Raw genomic sequence first — 20991 nt, forward strand, 5'->3', positions numbered from 1 at the left:
CAAATTCTGTCTCGCTTACCTCAGTTAGTTCTTCTATTGTAGCTCCTCCTGACTTTTTAGCAACTTTTTCTTCTATTGAAGGTGGAGGTGCAGGCTTTAGGTTTGGTGGTAAAGGTACACCAGCCTTAGCACACATGGCAGCTGCATTAGCTTTGGCTATTTCAAGTAACTGAGCCTTATCTGTAAGAGGAAAAAAAACAAGACGCAGTTTTCCTAAACGGCCAAACATTTTGTCTTACCAAAAGTTTTATACACTAATAAGATTAAAGTCATCAATTTTCTGGCCAAATCACAAGTGTGATCAAATCACTCTAGGCACAAAATTTTTAAGTAGATGCCCACTACTTAAATCAATGTTGAACTTTCCATTCAATTATACAAAATAGCTACCTTAAACAACTATAATAATCACTTTGCCAAAATTTAATACACATATCTGCCCAAGTCCACTTTATTTCTCAAAATTACCAAGTCCTTAAATTACTTTCATTCTAATCTGACATTTTAAATCATTCTAAGATCCACTACTAGTGCCAACTCTTCTAACAAACCTTAAGACAAAACAGAACATTCTACTCCTCTGTGCTTTCTAAACACCTTATCCATACCACAGTACTTGGAACAATTATCACGTTCTGCTCATTTTTTAGCAACTTTACTATTTGGTCAAAAAAGGAACTTATTCACATGACTCCTCTGCTGACTTATAATCAATCAAGAATTAAGAACTTTCCCCCTATTTTGAACAAAAAACAAACTCAAAAGTCTTTTGTTGAACTGAATGCCAGAACGCATTCTTCCCTGTTCCCTTAGGGTCTTTAAACAATCCAGTGTGTAAATGTCAAATCTACTGAAATAAGTTATTATTACTGCTGATATTCTTGCATAAGTTATCCATCAGCTTTAATCATTTCTACATGCTTTTAGAAATCAGAATACAGGAAGCTTTAAAGATTATTGCAATCATTTAAATCTAAGAAATTTCACTTACTTTGCTAACATCCCCCAAGTTAAACATACAAAATTGCCTGTCACCTCCCTTATCCATTATACAATAAAAATTACCTTCAAACATATGACAGTACTGCACTGCCATTTTAAGACTTGTACCTTATTAAAACAAACCCAGTTTAGTACTAGTCTGCCTTTATACTGGACTTCTGCTTTTCATTTTTAATTATGGAAGATGGTTTGCACAAAATATAACATTCAAGTATTAGAGACTTTGTTTCTAATATACTCCAAAGCAAGTCTTTTCAACTCAAATTACAAATGTACCTATCCCCACATTTTGTTAACACAAGCTAAGTACCAAAACAGAGGATCTACCCTGAACAAATAAACCAAAATATACCACTTGACGGAAAAAAAATCAGATTTAAATCATTCTCTATTACAACACCATTAAATTTTAAAGGAACTCACCCAAGTCTGTCAGACGTTTAGGTGATCTGCCTCTTTCAGAAGACCTGGATCGTTTACGGCGGATGGGAGATCTGCTAAACCTTCTTCTCAAGGGTGTCCGTGATCGCCTTAATCTCACTGGTGAGATACTAAAGCTCCGTCTTCTTACAACAGATCTTGATCTTCTCCGACGACTAGGGGTGCGGCTCCTTCGGCTGGGGGTACGGCTCCTTCGGCTAGGGGTGCGGCTCCTTCGGCTGGGGGTGCGGCTCCTTCGGCTGGGGGTGCGGCTCCTTCGGCTGGGGGTGCGGCTCCTTCGGCTGGGGGAAACACTAAAGCTCCTCCTTCTGCCCACAGATCTAGATCTTCTTCGACGACTGGGAGTGTGACTGCGACTCCGGCGACTTGGGGTGCGACTTCGAGCTCTAGCTGTTTTCCGGTTATCCCTAGAGCTTGACCTTTTTCTTTTTCTTTCCCTGGACTTAGATCTGTGCTTTGGAGATCGTTTGCGCTTCTCTTTTGATACAGACCGCCTTCCTCTAGACTTTGACCTTGACCTGCTGCTCCTCCGCCTGCGTCTTGACCGTGACCTTGACCGTGTTTGAGAGCGTTGTGACTTTGACTTAGATGATCTCTTTCTTGCTCTAGAACGAGATTCACTGGTACGTTTCCGCGATTTGTGTTCAGAAGATTTAGAACGCTTACTTCGAGATCTTAATGAAGAGTCTCTTTTCTTCTCTTTCTCACCTTTGTCACGGTTCTTATTTTTCTTGCTTTTTTCATGTGGGTCCTTAACTTTCACAAAAATTTCATAATCATCTTTTTCCTCTGAAGAGGATTCTGAAGCTCTTTCTGGTATATTAATGGCAACTGGACTGGCAGCAGATTTGTCACGTTCAACTTCACCTGCAAGTAAAGGTCCTTCAATACCAGCTCTAAGACTTGCAAGGCGCTCCATGTCTTTAGGAAGTAATGGTCTCACTAAATCTGCTTCATTGATCTCATCAATATTGGCAGAAAATCCTGAATCACCCAAGGTCTCTTTACTAGGGAGAGGTACTTCCTTATCTTCTCCACTTTCTTTAGGGCTGACAGCAACTGTTAAAGTCTGGTCACTCTCTTTCATAGGTAATGGTCCTTCTGCTTCTTTACTAACAAAGTCATTAGCTGGCAAGTCAAGATGAATATCTTTAGCAGGCAAAGGTCCCTCTATGTCAGCGTCACTACCACCACTGGGGCTGGTGGAAATTACCATGTCATGTTCAGTATCTTGAGCAGTTAAAGATACTTCAGCATCATATTTACTAACTGAACTAAGAGCAGATGTTGTTGCAAACTCAAAACCCTTACTAGTTCCTAGGACATCAGGTGCAAGAGGAAGGGGACCAGCAGAAAAGAGAGTTCCTCCTACATCAGCTTCACTAACACTAGGGCAGGTATCCAATACTGTGCATTGTTTAGTCTCATCAATAGGCAAAATTTTCCCTTCACCAAGTTCACCAACAGCATCAGCGCTAGCAGAAGACACTGTATTGTGTTCCATCTCTTTAGCAACTGAATGATTATTTATACTTAGGTCTGTATTTACACCTTGTTCAATTTCATAAAAGTCATTTTTCAGGTGTCCCTCAGCATGAAGTGCTTCAGAATGCCTCGGAATCTCTTGCATGCCAATCTCTGGGGCAAGGTTTTGATCACCAGACAATAAATTCATTCCTTTCATAACACTAGATTCCAGCATCACTGGTGTAGCTTCTACAATCATCTCAGTTGCTATTACTTGAGTCTGCGCTGAGACACTGACAGCAGGCTCTGAAATTGCCACGGTAGATTCCTGGATGGAAACAGATGGTTCTGAAACAATCAGGGCAGGTTGAAGGACAGACACTGCTGGTTCCAGGATAGGCACAGTAGGCTCCAGGGTAGAAACAGCTGGTACAGGAACAGTAACATGCTCTGGCTCAGCCATGGCCAGGGGCTCCGAGACAGTCTCAGCTGGAGGGTCCAGGGCAGCCACAGCTGGCAGATCCGGGACAGTTACAGGCAGTGGTTCCGGGACACTCATGGTTGGGGGCTCTGGAACAGCCCCAGCTGATGGCTCTGGGGTAGCCCCAGCTGGTGGCTCTGACGCAGCCACAACTGGCAGCTCTAGAGTACTCTGTGATTGTTCTGGAACAGTTACTGCTGACTCTGGCAGGGACATAGATACCTCTGAAGCAACATGTCCTGAAGCTCTTATGGTATCAAAGTTTTCTGCTGTCTCTGATATAACAGAAGACTCTGATGTTAGCATAGCGGGTTCGGCTGACATTACAGGAGTTTCAGACACCATATAAATTACTGGACTTTCTGGAACAATCACATGCCCTTCTGTTACTACAGCAGATTCTATAGGTGTTGATGTAACTGAAGACTCTGGTTCTAGTGGTGGTTCTGGAACAGTCACAGTACCCTCTGATGCTAGCACTGAAGGCTCTGATGCTGACACTGAATAGTCAGCAGGCACCGCTGAAGGTTCTGAAATCTCACTTTGACTTACAAGAGGTTCAGGGAGGGTTGCAGAGTCTTCAGGAGGTAATGCTGGCACCTCAGTAGGCCAAGTGTTTTCAGCTGTTAATGCTGACTGCTCACTGGGTAATGCTGTACCCTCAGGCGGCTCCTCAGGAGGCAATGGTGGTGTCATTGGTGGCTCCTCTGGTGGCAATGGTGGCATTGTTGGAGGCTCTTCAGGAGGCAAAGGCGGTACCATATATGCCTCTGTATAAGTATCAGTGTAAGAGTCGGTGTAAGAATCAGCTGTCATAGACATCATTGAACGATCAGCAGTGTAAGATGACATCATAGACCGGTCAGCTGCAGAGTACGATGACATCATAGACCGGTCAGCAGCAGAGTACGATGACATCATAGACCGGTCGGCACCCATGGACATCATAGATCGGTCAGCCATTGGGGACATCATGGAGCGCTCGTAAGCTGACATCATAGAACGTTCATAAGCTGACATCATAGAACGCTCAGCCATAGGGGACATCATGGAGCGCTCATAGGCTGACATCATAGAGCGCTCATAGGCTGACATCATAGAGCGCTCAGCCATAGGGGACATCATGGACCGCTCATAAGACATCATAGAACGTTCGTAAGATGACATCATGGAACGTTCTGCAGCATAGGACATCATCATAGAACGTCTAGAAGCTAACATCAGGGGTCTAGGTGCTAACCTGTAGGGCCTGGGTGCTATTCTATAGGACCTGGGTGTTATCCTATAGGGTCTAGGTGACATCCTATAGGGATCAGGAGTTAGCCTGTAAGGATCATGGCCTAATCTATAGGGATCCTGCCCTAACCTATAAGCATCATGACCTAATCTGTAAGGGTCATGACCTAACCTGTAAGGATCCTGAGCTAACCTGTAAGGATCCTGAGCTAACCTGTAGGGATCAGGAGATTTTGAACCCAACATAGCAGAATCCTGGGTACTGGAAGCTAACATCTGGGCATCCATAGTACCAGACGCTAACATCTGAGCATCCATGGTGCCGGAAGCTAACATCTGAGAGTCCATAGTGCCAGATGCTAACATCTGGGAATCCATAGAGCTAGTCGCTAACATCTGGGAGTCCATGGTGCTGGTCGCTAACATCTGGGAGTCCATGGTGCTGGTCGCTAACATCTGGGAGTCCATGGAGCTGGTCGCTAACATCTGGGAGTCCATGGAGCTGGTCGCTAACATCTGGGAGTCCATGGAGCTGGTCGCTAACATCTGGGAGTCCATGGTGCTGGTCGCTAACATCTGGGAGTCCATGGAGCTGGTCGCTAACATCTGGGAGTCCATGGAACTGGTCGCTAACATCTGGGAGTCCATGGAACTGGTTGCTAACATCTGGGAGTCCATGGCGCTAGAGGCTAACATCTGGGAGTCCATGGTGTTGGACGCTAGCATCTGGGAGTCCATGGTGTTGGACGCTAGCATTTGGGAGTCCATGGTGTTGGACGCTAACATATGGGTCTCCATGGTGTTAGAAGCTAACATATGGGATTCTTGGGCCATCAAGGGATCCACTCCTACTGTTACAGAAGTCTCCCCCACTAATGTAGTAGGCAGCTCCTGTGCTACCGTATTATAGGATTCCAGCGCTGTCGTCGAGGGCACCTCCAGGGACTGCGACACGGTCATCGTTGACAGCTCCGTTGTCACCACAGACTGAACAGAGATCTCCAGCGCCACAGTTGCCACAGGCTGCCCAGGCAACTCTGGCGCCCCGGGCTGCCCTGGCAACTCTAACACCCCTGTTGCCAGAGGCTGCCCCAAAAGCTCCAGTGCTCCAGCTGCCCCAGACTGCCCCGCGAACTCCAGTGCCCCAGTTGCCATGAGCTGCCCAGACAACTCTAGTGCCCCAGTTGCCACAGACTGCCCAGACAACTCCAGTGCCCTAGTTACCGAAGGCAGCCCTGGCAACTCCGGCACCCCAGTCACCGAAGGCTGCCCTGGCAACTCCAGCGCTGTCGTTGCCATTGACTGTCCTGGCAACTCCAGCACCATCGCTGCCTCAGGCTGCCCCAGCAACCCTGTGGCCGTGGTCACCTCAGGCTGCACAGGATGTTCCACCGTTGTCATCCCCACAGGCTGCTCCAATTCTGTTGTCGTCACAGGTTGTTCGGTCAACTCCATTGCTACTGTTACCGCAGGCTGCCCTGGCAACTCTACTGTAGACGCAGTCACCGCAGGCAGCCCTGGCAACTCCTGTGCCATCACAGGTGGCTCTGGTACCTCCTGTGGTGGCTCCAACCCCATGGATGATGCTGGAAGCCCTGGCAATTCCTGCGACAACTGTGGCACTGATGTCACAGAGGGCCCCGGCAACTCAGGCACTGCTGTCGCAGGGGGCCCTAGTAACTCAGGCATTGGGGTAGAAAGGGGCCCTGGCAACTCTGACACCGGGGTAGCAGAGGGCCCGGGTAACTCCAGCACTGGAGTCACAGGGGGCACCTGCAGCTCCGGCATGGAGGTCGCAGGTGGCCCCGGCAACTCCATCGCTGAGGCCACCGACGACTCCTGCAGCTCCAACGCTGTGGTCTTGGGCAGCTCCAGCAACTCCTGTGGTCTTGTCGAGGATGAATCTGCAATCTCCGGTGGTACTTCTACAGGCTGCTCTGGCAATCTTAGCACTTCAGTTGCAGATGACTCTGGAAAATCCATTATTGTTGATGTGCTTGGCTCAGAATACACCTCAGCAGGTGTCTCTGATGATGTAAGGGTTTCTGATGGCTCTAGCACTTTTGCTATGGGAGGATCTAACATGATCTTTGATGGCTCTGGAGGTGTGCTCTCCAAAGATTTCAACACAGACTTCATCTGATACTCCACTGACATTGTTACAACTGGCTCAGATGACTTCAGGACTACTGTTGTAGTCACTGGTGCTGTGGCAAAGGAATCCAGAATCTTTGTCATGGATGGTTCCTGTGTTACTGCCTCAGACTGCTCTGACTGCACTGAGACTACTGATGTAGATGCTACAGACAGTTCTGCACTTTTTGTAGTTGGCGCCAGAGTTTCTAAGGTGTGTGGCTCCAATACCTCCACAGATACTGTAGGAGGTTCTAGCACAACTGCAGAAGACTCAGTGGTCTCAGATAGGTCAAATGCTCTTACGGGATGCTCCAGTGCCATCGGTGAAGGTTCAGAATCAAACTTCAAAAAGGAATCTGATTCTAACTCTATGTTCCCATCATGATGTGATTTCGCCTTTGATTCAGATTCTTCTGGCTGTCTTTTATACTTTTTTTCCTTTTCTTTCTTCTTTTTCTTCTTTTTATTTTTGTGCTTTTTATGCTTCTTTGACTTTTTGGTAGGAATTTCATCAGTAGGATCTGTTTGTACAGACACACATCTTTTTCTGGAGGCCTCCTTCATGTCTGAAATTAAGGGAAATGAATTGGAATTTGTCTAACATTCTCCCAAAGTACATTTAGGTAAGTCATACAAGTGAAGATTTACATTCCCAATTAAAGCACCAAAGTGTAACAGTTCTTGTTAAATAGAAGATTACCAAAGAAACTACTACTCATCAATCAATTACATGAAAACTGATTATCTTTCCAATACTTACTTCATCCTACTTTACGTAAAGCCTGGGTTAAAGATAGTTTTTAGTTTATCACAAAAATGTTTGCCATTATATTAAGAGGCATTTTACTATATTCACCTAAGTATCCTCAGTCTCAAATCACTTTTAAACTACTTAGAAACGTCGTATTACCGTCACTACAATTTCTATTAAAAATATCCCCTGTATGTGATTTTAATAATTATTTGTTATATAACCTTATTTATAGAAGACACACAACACACTAGTTTTGGAACAGACTGCCTGCTTTTGAATCCTGAATCAACCACCACTCACTAGAGGAATGAACTTGGCCAAATTACTAACACTGTTCTCCTACAGTTAGAGTTAAATATGCAAAATATAAAATTAAAATTTCTTAAGTTTTCAAAAAAAAAAAACAAAACCCAGTAAACAATGCCTGACACACAGTAAACACTGAGTAATTGCTAGTTATTGCTTTTCTATGGTATACAAAGGTCTAATCAAAGCATCAATAAGGAACTTCAACTTTATCTTATCACACCCATGCTACATTGTAATAAAAATGACATCTTCCAGCAGTCTTCTAGAATTACTGAAACTTTTATGTTTCATTTAAGAAAAGATTCTTACAGTCTTTAACATGAACATTTCAACTTGCCTACATGAAAAATAAAGTGGTTTATATCTACTTTAATGCCATGCTCAAATTAGATAAATCTTAGTGATCACAGAAAAAGCTTATCAGAAATCCAGGTCTTTAAGATCATGGGGGGGAAAAGTAACACATATGATAAGACCTATGTCATATACCATACGTTAGCTAAATTCTATTTCAAGTAAGAGTTGATAGTCAGGAGTCTAAGTACGGCTAATGTTATTTTAACCATGTACCAAAAATAATTAAAAATACTTCACCCCTCATCTCCAAAACTAAATGAAGACATTTTTGTAGTTAACCATAGTGCCTTCATTTCCAAACACTTAATCGAGTTTTAAAAAGCTAAATATCCAAGCAATGATTCCTCTTCATTCATTGCTCTTTTAAAAAGATTCAAAAACAAGGTAATTTTCTACACGTGGGCCTTAAAATAAAACTTCAAGGGTTTTAAAATCATTACTGATTTGACCCAGACACCTGTATCTTCCAAACCTGATGTTTACACAATGGTTCAATGAAAACTCGGCATACGAAATCCAGTAGTGAGGCACTACAAGACTTAATCAAATGAAGCCATATTCCACCAGCAAAACAAACAAGTGTACACTGCACACATTTCAATATAACTCTATTTTTAAAGAAGGATTTAAACAGGAAAACCTTTGGTAAATTAACTGAAATTTAAATTTACTCATGTTTTAAATCCAACAAACATTTTAATTACCCTGCAGTCAAGAAACAATACTATTAACTATTTAAAAAAAATTAAAGCGTAATTTTTGAGACAGCTAATTATCTCCCACTTACCTGGTTTATACCGTAGCTCTGTATCTAAGACCCCAGAAAGTACTTCCTCTATCTTCTGAACTATTTCTTCATTTGGTAGATTCCTGGCAGAGGCAGCTGCATCACCTGCCTGGTTTCCTTCAATAGGTGTATTTGTTTCACCATTAAGCTGGCCTTCACTCCTTCCACTTGACAAGAAAAGTTATCAAAAATGATTAGTATTTTGATGGCTCTACGTGATAAATTTGTATCTGTAACTCATTAAGATCTTATATTGCACATAAACGTCACCATTTCTGTACTTCTTTCAGACTACAACCCCCATAAATAGGACTTCCTTAACAATTTCTCCTGATAGTACGATTTCATTTTTACACATTTTCAAAAATATAAAAGAACTTTTAGTTTTAAAAGTTTTAAATAAAATACTCGCAGGAATCTAAATTGAGACTTTTGGATTTCTTGCATATATTACAGGAGAAAAATTAAGCTTACATCACAAATCCAAAAAGATGTAAGACTTAACATTATGGCAAAAACATTAACCACAATGAAGCTGCACTTGTGTATAGATCACACTATCCATCAACGGTGTCAAGGAGCATAAAAGTTAGCCTCAAACGCATTAAGTAAAAAGAGTAACTTGTAGCCTCTACTCAGGGTTAGACCAATCAGTTAATGAAGTGCCATAAAATTTAAAAAGAAAAATACATACATATAATTTATATCATCAGAAGTTCCGTTATTTAAAAATCTGTTCAAAAAAATTCATGTGAAAAAAGTGAAAATTCATTTATACAAACAGTAAACGAATACATGGCTTAACAAATTTTCAATTCATGAGGTTAGACCAATCTTGGCAGAACATGTCACTTACCTAGCTATTTTTACTATTTTCGCATAAATTTACAACGTTTTGAAAAACATAAGCATGATCAACTTTAACCTAACTTCAATTTTAGCTAACAAAACAAACCAAAGTTTTGCTCCACTATCTGATAAAAGTCTGAATGGTGAAAAAACAGCAACCAAAAAAATCAGTAATTAACTAAATGTTACTAAAGAACATTTGCTTTTCAAATACGATGAATCATATAATTATCATTTGTTGACTAACAACTAATGTCACATATTAAACTCATTTAATGCTAACAAAACTAAGGCCCGCACTACTATTGAATTTATAAATGAGCAAAAAAAGACACAGACAGAAACCTAGCTGAAGGTCACAACTATTAGCAGGTAAATGCTATTCAAAACCAGAGCCCATACTTAAAGGACACATTTATAAAGTAACTTAACTAAGATCTAAACACCAGTTTCCTTGCCAAAACAAATGTTCGTGAAAAACAGGGGAAAAGGAAATAATCAAAAATTTGTTTTTAGACTGATACTGTATTACACATTTGAAAAGAGCTGATTTTAACTCCAGTTATAGATCAGTGTGTAATGTTTTTTAAACTTTCTGTAATTACTTCACCTTTTTCTAAACATACCATACATAATCACATTACCAAAAGTCATCCATTTTAATATCAGAAAACTACGACCAAGAAAAAAAAGCCAGTTGGTGAAAGAGTAACCACCTCAAAACTAACAAGCTGTTTATCACAATGAAAACCAGTAAACAAATCACCCAAAAAACCATCAAGACATTACTACAATCAAATCCTATAAAACCGTAAGATATGTGGCAAAAAAACTGATGAAAAATGAATTCAAGGTAAAAAAGGCGAAAAACGAACACAAACTTCCTATTTCACAAAATTCGTGTGTGCATCTTTATACACAGGAAAAACGTGAATATCAGTAACTAGTGGGACTCCCACTTGCCCCCCAAGTTTCCAAAAAGGAATAGCACAAAAATTGCTTTTAAAATACTTAAGCAGAAAAACGACAGCACGCAAACACAGCTGCTCATTAGCCCACGAGACGACTCACGCTATTTACTAGTTTTCAGGAAAATTGTGTTCCCTCAGCTCAGGTCTTCCCCCATCATCTTAAAACTGCAGCAAAGTGCAGAAAGCAACGAGTGCGCGGATTTATTCCCCACTTAAAAAAAAAAAAAAAACAACAACCCGCAAAATCAGCCCCTCGAGCTCCACCCCCGCCACCTCCCCCGCGGTTAACTGGGGCGCTTCACGGACAGGGAAGTTTTCGGCCGACTCCGCTCCACGCCGCCGCTCCCGCTCCCCACTGCTCAGCCCCCAGCGCGCTCACACCCCTCAACTGGGAACCCGGATTCTCGCCACACAAAGCCGGCGCCGCAGCCCGGCCGCGCCGCCCTCGCTCGCTCCCGGCGGCCGCGGCCTCGCCCCGCCTGGGGCCGGGAGGAGCCCGGCGGCCACGCCGAGCGGCGCCGTGGAGGGTGTCAGCGGGGAAACCCAGACCTCCTCGCCGGCCCACGCCGCACGCGCCCCGGCGAGAGACGCCCACGAACGCCCAACTCCCGGCCGCCTTCGCCCGCATCTCCCGAGCCCGGCGGGAGCAGCCCTCGGAGCCGCCGGACACCGCGCCTCGCCCCGGGGCGCCTCGCCGGGAGCCACGGGCCACCGCGGCGCCAGCGAGCTCTCCAGGGCCCCGAGTCGCCAACGGCCCGAAACGTGCAGGAACAGAGCGGGCCCAGGCGGGCCGGGAACGGCCGTTGGAGACCCTTCCGGGCCCGGGACCCGGCGGCGGGGCCGCGGGGGGAGGGGAGAGGCGGCGGCGGAGGAGGAGCCGCGGGGGCCAGGCCCGGCCCCGGCGGGCGAGCCGGCCCACGGGCGGCGAAGGGCAGGGTGACCAGGCGGGGAGGGAGAAGGCGCATCCCGGCGCGCTTCTAGAGGAGTCCCGGGCTGCCCCCGAGAGGGCGAAGTTGCTCGCGGCGACGGGAGGGCGCGGATGGGGGAGTGGGGGGGCAGGCCGGAAAATGGATCCCAGGCCCAGGCGGGGCGGTAGCGGGCCTCGGGCGAGGGACGACGGCGCCTCGGAAAAAGGAGGCCGTGGGCGGCTACCTGGGGCGCTAACGGTCCCTGGGGAGCAGAAGCGTCTGGGAAGCGGTTACCTGGAAAGCTCCTGTTGAATTTCCCGGAATTTACTGACCACGAAAGACCTAAAAATCTGCTCGATGTTGGTCGCCATGGCGTCCGCTCCGTTCTCTCAACTCCTCCTCGCTAGTCCTCCAGGCTCCCAGCATGCCTCGGGAGGAGGCGCAGCGGCCAATTCCGTCTCTCGCCGTCCTGATTGGCTCGTGTGGGAGCGTCCTGCCCGGCACGCTCCGCCGCTAAGCCAATCAGAGGGCACGCCCCTGCTCTCCTCCGCTGTTTCTGAGCGGCTGGGGTAGAGCTGCTGACGTTTGCGCCGCGCACGACTCTGTCCGCCATGTTAGTGACACTGACGCAGACGCCGCCATTACAGGAATAGTCTCGCTTGAGGCGATTATGTCTGCTTAAGTTGCCGGGTCTCCACAATGTGTGGGAGAATTAAGAGGCTAACTTTCGCCACTACGCGCCTGACATTAAAAGGGAGCAAGAAGGGCAATCTGGTGTTAGGCAAGGGGCTTCCAACATTCCCGGGTGGCGCCGTTTCCTCGGGGAGGTGCATCCGGGAAAGCAATCACCAGCACCCGCCCCTCGTGTGGGGCGAGTACGAAGGACACGTTTACCCCCTTCCGTCGCCTAGGCAACGTACTAGCAGCCTCATTTCGCTTTTTAGCAATAGGCTGGAGGGCCTAAGCGGCCCGCGTCCCACGCCTGCTTTCTAGTCTCGTTTGGAGCCGGGCGTTATCGCGAGACTTCAGAGCGGTGGCTGCTCAGTGCAGACCCAGCAGCAAAACAATAGCTACAAGCGCATGAGCGTTTGTGGCTTCCTCCTCCTCGGTGCTGAGGAGGCGCGCGGGGAAGAATAGAGCCGATACTTGGAATCTACAGTGTGCGCCCGCAATGAAAAAGCCTTGCAAGGAAGCTTCTGCGCCACTGCGCGGGAGGCCGCGCTCGAGGAGGCGGGCCGATGGCCGCGTCGGCCAATGGGAGGCCGAGGCGCGGGGCGGGGGGCGGGACTTCCTGAAGCTTTGAAGGGCGCGCTGTGGGCCTTGAGGCGCCTCGTGTCGGTGCGTAACCCGTTTTATCTTCTCCGCAATGCCCGTTTCTGCTGGGGTCGGGGGAGCTAATGTCGGAAATTGGATGAAAGCGTGGAACCGGTTGGGCGGTGGGGAGTTTCATCTTATCTGGAAACGCCATGGTGGGGCTGGCCATGTGCTTGTAACTTGTAACTGAAGTTTGGGGGGGGCCCTCCCTGCCTTCCAAGATGTCCGCCCTGCACCCGCGCGCCCCGGGCCAGGCCGCCCGCCGGAGGGGCGCCCACCTCACCGCGTTTGCTCGTTGTGCACCCAGGGACTCTAGCAGGTTCTGTTCATTTTTGTAATTGGTAGTATGCAGTTGTGCCTACTACTCGATAGTGTGCACCAAATCGCTTGAAATGCCTACCTGGCTCTCATTCTCTTCTCATTTTTCTCAAGTTGGATTTATTTTTTCGGTCGTTTACGTAACTCGTGTATGGTCACATTTCACCCTCTCCACGTACCTGCACAGTGCAAAGGTCGGCTGTCCCTTGTCCCCCCTCCTCCTCCCCCTTGCCTCTGGTAACTAGAATTGTTAGGGGGAAAGGATGTCCTAAAGCTAATTCCATACAGGCTTTGTGGATGCAACAGAATGTCTCTCAGAGTCTGAGAATTATTTTTGCTCTGTTTTGCCGTTTATTCTTATAAGTTACTTGGGTGCATGGCTTAGACCTAATAAGGTTAAGTTCCTGAAGGTCAACCCAAAGCAAGGTGCTTTGGCTGGACCACGGCCTGCTGACTACCGCAGGGGCAAAGTTCCTTTAGGTTGGGTCTTAATGCTGCCTCAGTGATCCAGTATAGTAACCTGCACAGCCTGCTTCATTCCCTTCTCAAATTAAATGCAGTGTTTCTTCTAAAGATCTGTTTATTTCAGGAACACGTTGTGATTTCAATATGTAAGGAGACATTTTGAGTCTTTTTCCAGTAAACTAAAATAGCTTTTCTCTCCCTAAGACTAAAATTTAGTAATTCTTATTCTTCCTCAAATATTTAGTAATCACCATCTTTATTGTTAGAATTTTCCAGGCACCACCTCCTCTTAACAGTGTTTATTTATACCTCATAGACTTCTTATGAAGATTAAGTGATGCAATTCATGAAAATCTTTTAGAATAGCACCTGGCACAAAGTACTCAAAAAGGAGCATTAGTCCATCAACTTAGCTTTCTTTATTCATTTGTAATCCTAGCATCTCACAGGAACAGATTTTCTTCTTCCTGTTAATTATTGGCCATCTACATAATTAAATGTCTTCTGAAAATTAGTAAATGAAAATTATTTGGTTTTTCTCCTATTAAAACTACTTTCTATCTCTAAAATAGTTTAATTTAAAGTGATGAAATATAACAAGTTAGCATTTACTACTGATGCGTGTTAGAAATTGTACTAATTGTGTCGGTTCAATTAATCCTTTTATGGCCTCCTAAAGCAAATATTCTTGCTCTTAATTCAAGTGAAGACATAAAATTACCTGTAGTAAAAGCTTAGCTTAGGTCATGCCGCTAATTTGATTCCAGAGATAGCTGCTGTACTTGTGTTGGTCAGAATAAAATTCAAGAACTAAAATGAGTCATGTCCATATTTTATTTTTGCGTTCTCTGTGGATTTTTTTTTTAATATATTGCATAAACTTCTTAAACCAGGAATAAGGAAACTATGACCATTGTGCCAGATTTTTCATGTCTCATATTTTTTCCACATCTTGACAAATGAGTAACTTTTGCATAGTTAAATGGTTGGAAAAAAAATAAAACTTTTATGACATGAAAATTACGAAACTTAAAGTTTTATTGAAACAACTGTGCTTATTCTTTATAAACCTCTGGTAACTTCCTACTGCTTAGAGCAGAGATGGGCAAATTATGATCTGTACCCATCGCCTGTTTATGTAAGTTTTTACTAGATTTACCTGTATTCATCTACTTACATTCATACCACAATGAGTACCCTTTCCAGAACCCCATCTTAACGCTGTTTTAAGTTTAAAGTCTAAGATTTTAGGCATTTAAATTTGGAGTCTAAATTTAAAATATCAGGATTATATTTAACCAAGATTTGATTACTGTTAAACCTTATAAAGGCGAAGCCCAAAGAAGAGTGAATGTTCATTAGAGCTAAATCACCATTTCCGTCCTTAAACTAACTTGTTAGGCTAGCCTGCCTCTTTTTTATTGTTGGTCTGTTTTTTTTTGTTTGTTTGTTTTTTGTTTTTGAGATTTATTTATTTATTTATTTATTTATTTATTTATGCAAGAACCGGGGTACAGGCCAGATGTGCGGGAGGATGAGAGGATTCACCAGAAACAGAGTGGAGAACAGAACAGGCAGACTGATGAAATACACTGCTGAGGGAAGCAGTGGGCGAGATAGGAGAGGTCCGCTGCACCATGTGGGACCCTCGCTGGCCGGCTGGGATTGAACCGGCACTGCAGAGGTAGCCTGCCTCATTTTTAAACACCTCCCTAATCTTTATGAGTACTGTTATTTTTCTCAAATTATGAATTTTTTTTCACAAGTGAGTAATTGATTTAAAATGTCATTTGCATGATTACAAATGCCTCCTTAAATCATTTAAAAATTGTCATATCTAGGACCTCCCCGGTGGCGCAGCGGTTGAGCGCTGGGTTGCGAAGCTGCCCTCAGCCTCTGGGGCGCAGGTTCGATCCAGGCTGCTCCCCGGCCACCGGAGGAGGGTCCCACATGGCGCGCAGACCTCTCCTGCCACCCGCTGCTCCTCTCAGCAGTGTACTTCGGTCCTTCTGCCTGCTCTGCTCCCCGCTCTGGCTCTGGTGAATTCTCTCACCCTCCCGCGCTTCTGACTGTACCCAGTGCATGTATAAACAAACAAATAAATAAATAAACATGCCTCTATAAAAAAAATAAATTAAAAAAAATAAAAATAAAAATTGTCATATCTAAAGTAAGTACATTCTAAGATACTGACTGCAGTTTTCTTTCCATGGCTCTTATTTTCCTTTTGAATTCCTTTGCAGACAAAGCAATGACAGCCCGAGTGCTTGTAATTGGCAATGGAGGAAGAGAACATACACTGGCCTGGAAACTTGCACAGTCTTACCATGTCAAGCAAGTGTTGGTTGCTCCAGGAAATGCAGGCACAGCCTTCTGTGAAAAGATTTCAAATACTGGTAATTCATGTTTTAAAGAGGTTGTGGGGGAGGGGTTGCAATAATTATTACCTACTCAAGCAGCTGACCTTGTAAAAACCTATCTTTATATGGTCAACTGCTATTCAGTGCTTTTCTTAACCTTAGAATTCATGGTCATTTGCATATTTAACCTCCAAATGATGTGTATTTAACCCATTCAGTTCACTATGGCATTTATCTTAATAACTTATAATCTTATAAAGAGATTGAAAAGGGGAGCCTCCCTGATGGTATAAGGATTAAGTCTCAGTGCTATCACCTCTGCAGCCTGAGCTCAATCCCTGGCCAGGGAGCTGACCCACATGACGCAGCAGACCTCTCCTGTCTCACCCACTATTTCCCTTGTTACAGGGTAGGGAGAGGGCCACCCCAGGCCCCGCAGACCTGCCTGCCCTAAATAGATTCTGCCATCCGCTGCATCAATGCAAAACGTATGAAACTTTAATGGGAAGGAACTTTAATACAATTAGAAAACAATACAGGAAAGGCAAACAATATAGTTTCTAAATCAAGTACCCAAAGTTACCCATTCCCGTCGTGGGTAAAAGTCCACCCGAGCGGGATTGGCCCAGAGCAAGACCCCAAAGCCTGCCACAAGTCTTAAAGCATCTTCCAGTGGGGATCCACAGAAAAGGATCAGAAACAACCAGACAAGACTGAAAGGAAGAGAAAAATCAAAATCAAGAGAAAAACCACCATTGTCACCTCCCCATGGGTCTCTCACCCACATCTGTGTCAACCAGTCCACGACCAAAAAGCAAGCGCAGTTTCTTCATGTGTCTCGGCTCCTTGTGCCTCCTCGGGGTCTCCTGGCTCCATCCTGCTTCCTTCCTCCCTCAGTCTCCTCTACAACTTCTCTCCCTGCTCGGCTCCACCCTCCTTTTGGGTAGGGCAGGAAACCTGGAACCTCCCCCTTTCCTGGGAACGACCCTGTTACACCCTCAGCAGTATATTTGAGTAGATTCATCTGTTCTGCTCCCCAGTCTGCTCCCCAGTGAATCCTGTAGCAGCCTCCCCAACACCCTTGGCCTACAACCCAGTTCTTCTATGTATAAATAGGTAGGTAGGTAGATAGATAAAAATAAATCTTTTAATAAATAGATTAAAAAGTCATAAGTGTGGGGCCTCCCTGGTGGCGCAAGGGGTTAAGACGCAACCCATGAAACTATCTGCAGCCACTGCAGCACAAGTTCAATCCCTGGCCAGGGAGCTACCCACGTGGCGCAGCAGACCTCTCCTGGCTCGCCCACTGCTCCCCTCAGCAGTGTATTTCAGTCTGTCTGCCTGTTCCCCACTCTGTCTCTGGTGAATTCTTTCACCACCACCACCCCCCACACCTCTGGCCTGTACCCCAATTCTTGTATGCATAAATAAATCTTTCTTTTAAAAAAAGTCATAAATGCATAATACAACTTAACAGCATTTGATAGGTATTTTCAGGAATGAGAAATGTCAGGATATTAAATTCTGACAGTAAATCAGTAAATTCTGACAATTCTAACCCCGTAATAAATCTCAACCCTTTTCTCTGCCACTGGTACAAAAAAATGGAGGGGAGAGGGATGTTCAACACATATGCTGCATTAACCACTTCAGTGACTTTCCACAGTACCTAGAATAAAACTGAAACTTGCATAACATTCCTTGTAAACCCCTTTGACCTGACCTCTGCCTACCCTTCCACCCTGATTTTTTCATGTCCTTTGTTTTCTTTTCTCTGTCCATGCAGTTCTGCCAGTTTCCCAGACAGCTGCCCTAGACTTTGTATTTATTCCCACGCCTAGCTTGACTGCCTCTTCCTCCTTCAGGTTTCAGCTTGTACTTTAGGAAAGGTATCTTTCCTAGACTTTCTAAATAAATCGTGTTCGCTCCTATTTTATTTGATTAGGATCATGAACCAACCATTGTATTTTTGCTTTTGTGTTGTCTGTCTTCTATATTTCCCCCACCACCAAACATCAACTCTAATCGAGAAGCTACATGAGGGCAAATAACTCATCTGTCTGTGTTTTCCATTGTATGTACTTCACCTACAATATTCTCACAAGCATCCTAAGTGTATAGACCCAAATATTATAGCAGTAGCTTAATCATGGACACCAGGACAGATTCTGGCTTCTGAACTTCAGAGTAAATTTTGAGTGACTGATATTAAAAGATAAATTTCTGAATATATTCTGATTTTTTTTTGTTGGTTTGCTTACAGTCACCACTAGTGACCATAGTCAAAGTACTTTGTAGCTCTTTGCGAAAGTTACTGCAATTTTCATCTAAGTTACTGTAGCAATAGCAAAGAACTTGGTTGATGAGTCTGATAGACTCTGCTCTGGATTTTTCCACTTGGAGACAGGTTCAATAAAGGAAACCTGGGCCTCTCCTGGTGGCACAGTGGTTGAGCGCTGGGCTGCGAAACTGCCTGCAGCCTCTGCAGCGCCAGTTCGATCCCCAGCCGCCGGCAAGGGTCCCACATGGTGCACAGACCTCTCCTGCTGCGTCCACTGCTCCCCTCAGCAGTGTATTTCATCTGTCTGCCTGTTCTGTTCCCCTCTCTGGCTCTGGTGAATTCTCTCACCCTCCTGCGCTTCTGGCTGTACCCAGTGCTTGTATAAACAAACAAACAAATAAATAAATCTTTAAAAAAAAAAAATAGAAATCAATAAAGGAAACCAAGAGTTAACCAACATACCAGAATATAGTGATTAGTTTTTAGCATAACACTTAGTTAACTTAAAAAGTGTTTTATAAGTGAAGTGGGTTTGTTTCTTCTGTTCACAGCTGTTTCTACCAGTGATCACACTGCCCTTGCTCAATTCTGCAAAGATAACAACATTGATATGGTGGTTGTTGGACCAGAAGCACCTCTGGCTGCGGGTAAAGTTCATTTACATTATTGCAGTAAATGCAGTACCAGCAGAAGCTTAAAGATCATCTACTGCAGGTTGTTTACAGATGAAAATTCTGATATTGGAGGAAAAAACCTCGCCATCTTATATTAGAAAAAAATCTTTGACACTCAGAATTTATGGACTCTAGATTATTTTTCCCCAAGCATCATAATGTGATGGCGAGACCATGTTTGCAGTGTGGGAAACATGTTTTTATTCTGCTCTATTCTGGTGTCTTTAATAATCCAAAACTTGCTGGATTTGAATCACATGTTAGTAGCATTTATTTATAGATCTTGTGGCTAACATGTGAAAAACATTGTTCTCTGCCACCAGTCATTGCCTTTTCTCAATGTAGATTTGGTCTAATTCTTCAGAATGAGAAGCTCCCACAGAGATCTTGGCTCATCTAAGGTTGCTTGTCTCTGTCCATAGGAATTGTTGGGAACCTGACATCTGCAGGGGTGCGATGCTTTGGCCCCACAGCTGAAGCAGCTCAGTTAGAGTCCAGCAAAAGATTTGCTAAAGAGTTTATGGATCGACATGGGATCCCAACTGCAAGATGGAAAGCTTTCACCAGAGCTGAAGAGGCCTGCCGCTTCATTATGAGGTAAGTAGAAGGGCAGTTTTTTTGTATGATACTTAAACACATCAGTGACTTTTATGCCTTTATAGTAAGGTAATTATGAAAATAAGTCAGACCGTGTAGTTTGCCTTTATCCAACATCAAAATAAAATGGGAGTCTGTATATACACATTACGCAATCTTGTGGCCTTGGAGAAAGAGCAGAAAGATTAATTTTTAACACTACAGAATAGTGTCTGAGGAAAAGATACACTAGGTTCTGCAGTTATGTGCTCTTTTCACAACCAAATTGACAACTACAGTGGCATCTTACAGCATGAAACTGATTTTTTTTTCCCCCATAAATAACCAGAGTAAAGAATCACTTGAGGGCCTCCCTGGTGGCGCATCGGTTGAGCGCTGGGTTGCGAAGCTGCCCACAGCCTCTGCAGCGCTGGTTCAATCCCCGGCTGCTCCCCGGCCACTGGAGGAGGGTCCCACATGGCGCGCAGACCTCTCATGCTGCCCGCTGCTCCCCTCAGCAGTGTGCTTCGGTCCTTCTGCCTGCTCTGCTCCCCCCTCTGGCTCTTGTGAATTCTCTCACCCTCCCGCGTTTCTGACTGTACCCAGTGCTTGTATAAATAAATAAAAATAAATCTTTGGAAAAAAAAAAAAAAAGAATCATTCTATCCTCTGCCATCACTGTTGGATTCTAAATCTTAAACATTCTTTATTTTCTATTATATGAAAAACACTGAGTAGTTAAGGAACATTGGTAGGTGTGTGCCTTTATCCTTTTTGTTGTTGACACTTCATTTCTTTTAGTTGGGTTAGTTTTGTTCTTTATTCATTCTTTATCCTACAGGATTGCTTAAACATTGATTATTATTTCCTAGTGGCCAGATGCTTTCGGTAAGTAACAAGTTTGTTATTTAAGTCTCCCTTGAGGTAACCAGTCTTATTCAGTAGAAGGAATTATCAGCAACAGTTTCTCGTGTGTACTTCAGAAATGGGCTGTGTGTCACTACCTATATTGGTCTCATCCAGTCACATCTTTATCTTAAAGATCATTCCACATCTGCTTTGTACGACTGGTTTATTCTTTAAAAGCTTTTACCTATATGATCTCATAATAAGTGAAAAGAGCAAAATTGTATGTATTCTGTAATCACAGCTATAAAAGAAAACGGGGGAAATCCTGTGGGAAATACATCATAATTTTATTATCAACAAATTTTTTTCTTTCCACTTCTCAGTTGTTATAGCATATCACAAAATCCCAAAACATTTAAAACTTTTGAGTTGTGTGGTTTTATTGGGTGCTGAAGT

At 44.3% G+C, this 20991-nt stretch overlaps 2 protein-coding genes across 7 annotated transcripts in view; one reads left to right on the forward strand and one right to left on the reverse strand.

Annotated features, from left to right (window-relative positions):
• The window catches only part of SON (SON DNA and RNA binding protein), a 30901-nt gene extending 18369 nt beyond the window's left edge, over positions 1 to 12532 (reverse strand). For all 5 annotated transcript variants that reach the window (XM_037525002.2, XM_037525001.2, XM_054700304.1 and 2 more), the window contains exons 1-4: positions 11993 to 12532; positions 8971 to 9137; positions 1426 to 7329; positions 20 to 180 (exon numbers count right to left, since the gene is read on the reverse strand). In XM_037525002.2, the coding sequence (XP_037380899.1) occupies positions 20 to 180; positions 1426 to 7329; positions 8971 to 9137; positions 11993 to 12069 (6309 nt within the window). In that variant the 5' untranslated portion in view covers positions 12070 to 12532. The remainder of the gene's footprint in view (positions 1 to 19; positions 181 to 1425; positions 7330 to 8970; positions 9138 to 11992) is intronic.
• Positions 12533 to 12986: 454 nt separating this feature from the next.
• GART (phosphoribosylglycinamide formyltransferase, phosphoribosylglycinamide synthetase, phosphoribosylaminoimidazole synthetase) overlaps positions 12987 to 20991 on the forward strand; it is a 31657-nt gene continuing 23652 nt past the window's right edge. Inside the window, exons 1-5 of one of the 2 annotated variants that reach the window (XM_054700306.1) lie at positions 12990 to 13036; positions 15300 to 15479; positions 16039 to 16191; positions 18988 to 19083; positions 19533 to 19707. In XM_054700306.1, coding sequence (XP_054556281.1) covers positions 16047 to 16191; positions 18988 to 19083; positions 19533 to 19707 — 416 coding nt within the window. In that variant the 5' untranslated portion in view covers positions 12990 to 13036; positions 15300 to 15479; positions 16039 to 16046. Of the gene's footprint in view, positions 13037 to 15299; positions 15480 to 16038; positions 16192 to 18987; positions 19084 to 19532; positions 19708 to 20991 lie in introns of both variants that reach the window. The other variant, XM_037525010.2, reaches the window with a different exon arrangement.

The sequence above is a fragment of the Talpa occidentalis genome, unplaced genomic scaffold, assembly GCF_014898055.3.
Source record: "Talpa occidentalis isolate TD23 unplaced genomic scaffold, MPIMG_talOcc4v2.1 talOcc4.4, whole genome shotgun sequence".
NCBI lineage: Eukaryota > Metazoa > Chordata > Mammalia > Eulipotyphla > Talpidae > Talpa > Talpa occidentalis.